At 38.3% G+C, this 8,875-nt stretch overlaps 1 protein-coding gene across 3 annotated transcripts in view; it reads left to right on the top strand.

Moving 5' to 3' along the window:
* LOC107684065 (transmembrane protein 94-like) overlaps nt 1-8,875 on the top strand; it is a 35,858-nt gene that overhangs the window by 14,179 nt on the left and 12,804 nt on the right. The window contains exons 1-11 of one of the 3 annotated variants that reach the window (XM_016480214.1): nt 515-811; nt 2,503-2,622; nt 2,705-2,832; nt 2,922-3,058; nt 3,339-3,547; nt 4,400-4,551; nt 4,727-4,829; nt 5,194-5,280; nt 6,282-6,398; nt 6,766-6,822; nt 8,587-8,691. In XM_016480214.1, the coding sequence (XP_016335700.1) occupies nt 773-811; nt 2,503-2,622; nt 2,705-2,832; nt 2,922-3,058; nt 3,339-3,547; nt 4,400-4,551; nt 4,727-4,829; nt 5,194-5,280; nt 6,282-6,398; nt 6,766-6,822; nt 8,587-8,691 (1,254 nt within the window). In that variant the 5' untranslated portion in view covers nt 515-772. Of the gene's footprint in view, nt 1-514; nt 812-2,502; nt 2,623-2,704; nt 2,833-2,921; nt 3,059-3,338; nt 3,548-4,399; nt 4,552-4,726; nt 4,830-5,193; nt 5,281-6,281; nt 6,399-6,765; nt 6,823-8,586; nt 8,692-8,875 lie in introns of those variants that run through there. The other 2 variants (XM_016480215.1, XM_016480216.1) reach the window with 2 other exon arrangements.

Here is an 8,875-nt window from a genome sequence, read left to right as displayed (position 1 = left end):
TATATATATATATATATATATATATATATATATATATATATATATATCATTCTTTTATATCATATCAATGTTCATGATGATGATCGTTTGATCCATACTTTAGTAAGGTTGTGAAGTTCATTGAGGATGCTTTTCGTTCTGCTGCGCCCCATCACTGCTAGGATTGTAAATAGCTGTGTTAGCTGGAATGGATGAATGCCTGGACAGGGCGGCGAGGGCACACCATGCTTTTGCTTGTCTGTCAAGCCCCTCTCCCTCACTTCATACTCCAGTTCTTTCTCTCAAAAGCTCCCCAACCCTGATACCTGCTCACCCCTTTCAGTTTTTCATTGTCATTTTACACCCCTTTTACCTGTTTCTCTTCAGGCGGTGTGTCACAGCTGCCTCTACAGAGCTCTCAGCTTAATTAACACTACAGTTCACAAAATCTCCTTTCTTTTCTGTTCATTCTTCTTAAGCTTAACTGTTTTCAGGAGACCTACACACTGTTATTGGTTGAAAAGAACGGTTGTGTGTTCATCCTTTCTGGTCAAATTGTACTTGTTTTAGTTTGCAAAGCTTTTTTAGCTGGCAGACTACACCAGAGTGGCTGGGATGTGTCCAGTGCACAGCTTCTGAATGCGCAGAGGCAGAGATTGTCTGTCCAGACTGTGCGACTGGTTCTGAAACAGCAGCATACATTATTCCGAAGCACCCCGGCACACTCGTGTCCAACCCACACGCACACCAGTCGCACATTAGTCTGTCTGCAGCAGAGGGACTATTCACAGCCATGATCCTGAAAAATGGGGCCTGGTTCTGGGAGAATAAAGTGAGTGGATCTGTGCACGCTTCTGGTAACAAACCCAGTTGTTTGTGATCTGTCTGAATCTGACTGTCTGACATCCAACGTTTTGGTCTTGTGTGCAAAAGGCTTAAATCTGTTGTTTATGTGTGATTAATCTTGAGTACTTTGAACAGGTGAGAGTGCCGTGGCAGGTGTATGTGCACTCTTCTTTGTGTCTCTGGGTGTAAATGTTCCATGCATTTTTCAAGGTCTTGAGTGGTTTATCCGTAATGGGCCAGCATGCGTGACTGCATGTGTCCCTGTGTGAGCTAGTAAATCCCTGCTTGTTGATGTGTGAGAGATGCTCGTGCAGGGATTTAGTGCCTCTCTGGCTGTGGGAAAGCGGCGTGTTTATTTATAGCGCTGAGGCCTTCACTTGCTACTACAGGACCCCGGCCGTCCCAGAAGTCTACTGGTAGTATAGCAAGAATTCATCAGCGCAGAGAGAGGCTTTTCTTTTGTGACCATACTAGGCATGTTAAACGATGAACGTTTCTGCCTAAATAAATAGGTTTGAGTTACTGCGTCTGCATTCCCTCAATGTTTTGCTTCAGTAGTTCAGAACTGTTGAAAAAGCTAATTAAAAAAAACAACAACTGATGGCTATTTACTAACAATGTTATGATGAAATGTTACAGATTAAATACAACTTTTTGACATGCTGTCAATTTCTAGAAAAATTATTTCAGCTCATTTCTGAGGTTGGGACAATTTGTGGGGCAATGCATTGCACTAGTGATTGTTTAGTTGTTGTTAGTATAGCCACAATTATACATGTTGACTAGTGTCATATAATTCCAGTAATACTAGACTGACTCACTGACATATTGTAGCACAAACTTGTCTATAAAACATATGTTTTTGGTCTGCCCAGTTTTTAATGTCATGTGACAACAATTTTTAATTAAAGGGGTCATATGATGCTTTTTTAAAGATCATAGTCTTAACTTTGATAAAGTATATCTCTTTGGTTTTGAGACTTTAGTCTTTAAAACTTCAGGAATCTTATCTATGCACAATCAGCTTGTAACACTCCAAAGAGAAAGGAAAACCTGAAATCGCATCATATGACCCCTTTAAGGCAAACTTTGAAGGACTTTTGTAAGATCATGGACCAAGAAAAACGTTTAGAGTTTTATCATAAGTACATTTAAAGGATCTTTTAAAGAGTTGTATATACAAAATTGTTTACTCTTTTTAATTCTAAGTTGAATTTGATAAAATATTATATTGTTGAATGTTGAATAGCCTGTGAAGCTGATATGGCAATACATTTAAATACAACCAACCAACAGTACCAATAAATATATATATTTACATTTATATGTATATGTTATAATTGTTCGAAATGCTATAACCATACAAGCTTCACATTTCTGCTTTTAAACCCTCTTACTTTGTAAGTGTAATGCATTACTAAACACGATTTGTGTTTGCTTTTATAAACTGTAGTAAAGGAGCTATTGTCTGTAATAGACAGCATTCTTAAGTTTTGGTCACATTAGCTAAATTTTGGCCAAATTTCATATGCAAAAGAAGTCCTTTGTCTATAGAAAATAATGTAGCGATGTATGAAGCACACCTCTTCACTTTCAAGCAAAGCAGATTTCTATTGGTCACCGCAGAAAATTTGCGTGGCTAACTTGAACTTACTGTGACATCCGGTTGTGCTGTAGGAGGAGGAGGCGACTCCACTGGGACTGTCCACGGCTCAGGCTCTGTGCATCCTACGGGACCAGCTGTCCAACTTATTGGGGCAACACCAGAAATCCAGCCGCTGTAGATCCACCATACAGGTCTGTTCTAGATTGCATGTTATCAACGCAGTTATGGTATATTACTTTTGTCCTGATTTTGGTTTTCCTCTTTGTTTTACAGGAGCAATGGGCTAAGAGCTTCCTTCACCATGACAACCGGCATTCATGCTTCCATTGGCCAGGAGCTATTCTCACTCTGATTGTGGTGGTTGGGCTGTTGTGTTGTCATGGCAGCCAGCCGGCGGGCAGGTGGGCATGGCTTGGTGCAAAAAACATCACATAGTCGAGTTTAGCTATCAGATATTTTTTATGTAAGTCTCTTTCCTTTGTTGTCTCAGTCAAGGCATAGAGTTAGTGAACGCGGGCGCACTTTTCCTCCTGCTGCTGCTGAACCTCTTTCTCGTTGGGCGGCAGCAGAGGTTACGGATGAGTGAGATGGTGCGGAGGCTCAAGTCCATTATCTCACAGCTGAATGGTGAGACAGCAGCGAGTGAATAAACGTCTAAAGGAATCAGTCATGCTTCAAGAAATAATAATGATGGTTATGCTGTGGCTTATCCATTCATTTGCATTATATTTCCATGCAATGCTAAATACAATTTGATATAACTGGAATTATGATATAGTTCACCGAAAAATGAAAATTCTGTCATTATTCACTCTCATGTCATTCCATGTTGCTAGACTTGTTGTTCCAAGTCTAACAAGTAAATGTTCACTTGTTAACTCTCTCGTTTTTTCTCATTGTTTGCCAGATTATTTGGAGAGAAGTGCAGGACATCCAATCAGATGGGCCTCCTCTCTGTGTCCTGACCTCTACACCCCGACTTCCCCTTCCTGGTCACTGCATTGGACATTTAGAGATGAGCAGCTGGTCAATCTACCTGTCAGTCTCCTGGTGGAAGGTGATGTCATCGCGCTTAGACCGGGCCAGGAAGCCTTTGCATCTCTCAGAGGCATCAAAGTAATGTCAGATTTAAGTTTCTTTTTGTTCATTTATTGTGTCGGATATAGATATTTTACAATATACATAACAATTACCATGTTAACATTATTATTTTAGTATTATCTGTAAAAATAACAGCATTTGTTAATATTTAAAACATTTATTTGTATATTTTCAGTTAAGTTTTTATTTTAATTATGTTCCTTTGTCATTTAAAAAAAAAATGTATATCTTGCTTTATTTATTTTTTTAGTTTTAGTAATTTAATACTTCTGCTTATTTCAGTTAGTTGCCAACATTTTTAATTCTATTAAGTTTTTAAGTTTGTTTTACATCTAATACTTATATTTTGTTTAATTTCAGCTTGACTTCAATTAATGAAGACAATGTTTAATAGTTTTCATTTTAGTTAACAATAACAACACTGCATGGTAACCATAGTTTCTGCCAAAGTAACATAGTAACTACATGTATGGTTACTACTTTAGTGGTGTGACCCAAACACAGCCAATCAGGAAGGATTTGATATTCAATGTACAATTCTATTTGAGGAATGAGATTTTGGACCAATTAGCTTTCAGAGGGTGGGGCTACGTAGCGTGATGCCTTAGAAATAAAAACAAAGCATTTAACACAATGTCCTCTCACTCATCGTGGCTTATTAGGAAATGGTGTTACATTTTTTAATAGAGATCCTCTGTCAAGCTATTGTGATTTTCCTGAAGTAGCAATAACTCTCTGAACTACATACTGGTATTTTGTGCTAGAATCTGAAACAGTACAAAAGAAAACCTTGGAGAACACATGCTGTTTATTAATGAGTGTTTCTCTCGCGCTGTTCTTCTCAATCGCTGTATGTTCTGTTACCAGGACGACGAACACATCGTGCTGGAGCCAGGAGACCTTTTTCCGCCATTCTCTCCTCCTCCTTCCCCACGCGAGAATGAGCGGAGGGGCCCCCACAGTCCTCAGCAGTACCGCCTCTTCAGGGTGGTGCGCACACCTATACTCGACAGTGTCAGGTTCATACCTCCGAGCCAAACAAACTATGAAAGTTGAAATATTTTTGGTTTGATTAATTTAAGGAAATGATAACTATACATTTTTTTTCATGCCATTTAATCTTGTGTGATATGTGAACATTTTTGTGTTCTCACAACAGCTGTTAGTAACTAAGCACCTTTTTCTGGCCAATAGGACCAGTCTTGATATGGCTCTCTCCCGTCCAATCACAGCCCTTGATAATGAACGTTTCACAGTGCAGTCCATCATTGCCAAATTCGCCTGTCCAGCTGTATTGGTATGACAAAACTGAACCCATTAAGATTTCAAAATGGTTTAATTCACACATATTGTGCCTGCAAGCAACATCCTTTTTGACACTCACATTAACAGTTTGCTGTATTCGTACTGCATAGTATGTATGTAGATTTTTATTATTGAGCCTGCTGAACTCTGAGAAAATAAGGTGATTATTTTTTGAAAACCTGTTTATCAACACAATCTTTGGCAATATTAGCTTTTATGAAGCAACATAAAATGATGTAGTGTCAGTGTGAAAGCTGTCATGACGCTCACATGCCCCAGATGCAAGATGTGTGATAACGCATGAAAATGTGTGTCCATTTACTGATGATGATCTTTGGTCAAATTTTCATTTATAGGTGGCCTTTTTCTCTGTTAACACGATCCGGTACTTTTGTGACACTCCCGGTCTCACCACTGGACCCTTCAACTTCCTTCAGTTGCAGGTTGATAGTAGTTAATCACAAGTCAAATTTTTCTTTCAGTTTTTTTATTCAGAACTGCTTTCACACTCTGAGAATAGTAAATATTAGGTTAAAGTCATCATAGCATTCTCTTTTTCATTTAATAGTTTTTTTATTGCACCTTCATTTAGATTATTAACCATTAGAGCAATTAGGCAAGTTTCAAATGACATTATTGCACCCTTGCAAGGCATTGCGGGAAGGGAACGATACTCATATAATCGTTCCAAGTAAAAGCAAGCAGCTAAATTTCTTATATATGTGGACTTTCCTCAAGATTGTTAGTGAAATCTACATACAATGGTCACTTTAATGAAGCAGTTTTTGCTGTTATGAATATGAGATCCTGGGTAGCGTGTCCTCGCAATATGCTATGAAACCTGAGATTATTTACGTTTTTTTAAAAAGCCATCACTGTAACACAGTGGTTCTCAACCAGGGGAGCTCAGCAAAATTCCAAGGGGGTGTCAAGGTGACTTAAAATGATTTGAAATAAACCAAAATAAGCATTAAAATGAGCCAAAACAACTAAAAATCAAGTTATTTCTTATGTTAATTCACTGTCTTCACTTCTCCCATATCAGGTGTGATTTAAAATATGAGATGATTAATACATCTGGAAAAGAGATGAAAAGAATGGGCATTTTTATAATATACAGATTTCTAGTTATGACAAACTCTTTCAAAAATTGTATTAAAAATCCTTGTTAATCCTTATCCAGTAAATCAAGAAAAACTGAAATCATGGAATAAAAAAGGTTGAGAGCCACTGTTGTAATGCTTTAAATGACTACTATTGGAAAATATTATTTAAATATTTACATGTTTGTTTCTTTGTTTTTATCAAAGCCTGCACAGAGATACCAAATAAATTTGAATTAGAGACACAAAGAGGCGCAAACGTTTTATTGGCCACAACAATGTTGGTATTGATGTTTCTCTTTCCCTCTTTTTCGCCTTCTCTTGCTGTCTTTGATGAATAGATGATGGGTGTATTGCCGATTTTACCTCTTCTGTTTCCTGTGATGTGGATTCTGGTCAATGCGTACGGAGAGGCCCACTTGTTAGCCGAGTCCAGCTGTAACTCTCCCACTGGCCTGGTAAGACAAACAGAACACAGCACATTCATTTACTTGTTCATGCTAATTCATGAATTGTTCGTTAACAATTCACACTCACACATATGCAGACGCAAAACGTGCACAACTCGCAGAACTTCCCAAATCCCACACCAACGGATATTGCTGCAAAATTGTAACTCGCTCTGTCTGTGATTACTGTGTGTATTAACTTTTATTTGCAGCCTTAACACTGCATGAGGAAGTAAAGCTTATTGGCCCAGCTCACACTAGTAGTAGAGTGGCTTAGGGAGGGATTGCAGAGCCGAGGTGAAGCGATAAGGCTAGAGTTGAAACGGAGGGCTGACCGTCTGATTAGGTGTTTAATCAGACTTTTCTCTCATCCCAGCTTGCTAAGTTCTCTGAGGACACTCTAAGCAGCTACACGGAAGTGGTGTCCTCCCAGGTATATCCTCTGTATTCCTCCTCCTCCTCTCCCACCCATTCACCACACGCTTCTTGTGATCCTTCTCCCTTGCTCTGGGCCCTTCCACAACCATCATCTTTTTCTTCATCTTTTTGTTCTGATAATTACTCATGTCAACTTCTTTATCAGAGGATCACAATGAAAAGAGCCTGGTTTTTTTTTTCTTTTAGAAAACACAGTCACTTCATCTCACGTGTTCGATCAAGTTTGCAAAATCAGCCAATACACCCCTGGTCTTTTTTTAAATTAATTTACACCTTTTTCGCTTCTTGTGCTGCCGGTTAGTTTGGCACCCCACACGCTGACCTGTGACCCCTCGGCCTTTGCCTGCCCATCTTCTGTCTGCCTGAGGTTTGCATGATAGAGTATACGCTCTTTCTATAGTGGTGGTGCGTGTCTAAACTACATTTATCTGAGTTAATGTGCATTTTGAGAACTTCTGCATGATCAAGACTCTGTTTTTTCCCTTTAAAATTTCCAAAGTGTGGTAAGTATTTGCATGGACAGATCAGATACATGAACAGGCTGAAAGTATTTTGCTGTTTAATGTTTTATTTTTAAAGACTTTGGAAAACAAAAAAAGAAAGGTTTTAAGACGATCTTCATAAACTTCCTCAGTGGTTTATTTAACAGTTGTGCACAGTTAAAGTCTGAGTGTGTGTGTGTATTTTTGATGATGTGTCTTTAAAGACCCAGTGAAATCAAAATTGGACTTTTGTGGTTTTTGTCGAGTTTCCATGTCTGTTAGATTCAAGGCCGCCTATATCCTAGTATAGTCCTAACAGTTTACTTTTTTTTTTTTTGCGCAGATATATTTAATAAATGCACTAAAATTAAAAAGTTTGGAATCAGTGACTTTTTTTAATGTTTTTGAAAAAAGTGCTTACAAAATGTATAAAAACAGTAAAATTTTATTATATATAATATAATATTATTATGATTTTAAAGTAACTGTTTTTTATTTTATTATGTTTTAAATTGTAATTTATTCATTTGATGGCAAAGCTGAATTTTCAGCAGTCATTATTCCAGTCTTCAGTGTCACATGATCCTTCAGAAATCATTCTAATATGCTGAAAGTCAATTGATAGGCGGAAATAAATCATTATGCTTTTAATGGCAACCAGTTTTTCTTTACGCGTACTGATAAATAATTCACAATGGGAACGGGAACATGTATTAAGAAAGTAAATTAGTTCAGTTTTGATTTCATCTTGACTTTAAAGGTGGATACTTGGACATCTGATGTGCGTCAGATAGATGCACCTGCAACTAACAGCTTTCAGTACTTCAGTTCAGTGCTGCTCTCCTGTAGCTGCTGCCTCAAGCTTTCATTTGTTTGCTTCAGTTTCAAATTCAGTCAATTCAATTTTTCTCTCCCTTTTCCTGCTGCAAGGTGCATTTATCTTTATGAAACAATCCTAAAAAAAATCTCTGAATGCACCAGGACAAACCCAAGACTGGACATGCTACTGCTGCTTTTTTCCTGCCTAGCTCTCCCAGGCTTTGTCTTACAGAGCTTCTCTTTAAGTGTGTGCGTGTGTGTGTGTGTGTGTGTGTGTGTGTGTGTGTGTGTGTGTGTGTTTTGTCTGAGGATGACATCCAGAACCAGGTTTCATAAATCCTGACACTTTTGCAGGGCCATTCGCAACCCAGAGGTGCTGATGCATGGATTTGAGTTTCAGTCAGGAGAGACGATGACACTCACTCCATGTTTGTGTGTGTGTACGTGCTTGTGTATAGGAGATGCTACGCTGTGTGTGGAGACACCTGGTCAGTGTGTTGAAGGGAGAGTCCCAGACCCTCTGTTATACCTCCAGTCTGCTACACTCGTTGGGTTCAGTCACTGTAAGTGCTCCTCCTGCTGTCATACTGGAAATGTTACACTTCCTGCTTGCAATTTGAAAAATGGCTTAATGTTGACTTTAAAAATGAATAAAAATTAAAAGTCCGTTCTGGGTTATTTTCAACTTAATTATCAATTACAGCAGGGCTGTAACTGATATAGACATTTAGGAGACATTCTGCTCAA

Source organism: Sinocyclocheilus anshuiensis, unplaced genomic scaffold (genome assembly GCF_001515605.1).
Source record: "Sinocyclocheilus anshuiensis isolate Anshui unplaced genomic scaffold, SAMN03320099.WGS_v1.1 scaffold553, whole genome shotgun sequence".
Taxonomy (NCBI): domain Eukaryota; kingdom Metazoa; phylum Chordata; class Actinopteri; order Cypriniformes; family Cyprinidae; genus Sinocyclocheilus; species Sinocyclocheilus anshuiensis.
This window is presented reverse-complemented; position numbering and strand designations above follow the sequence as displayed.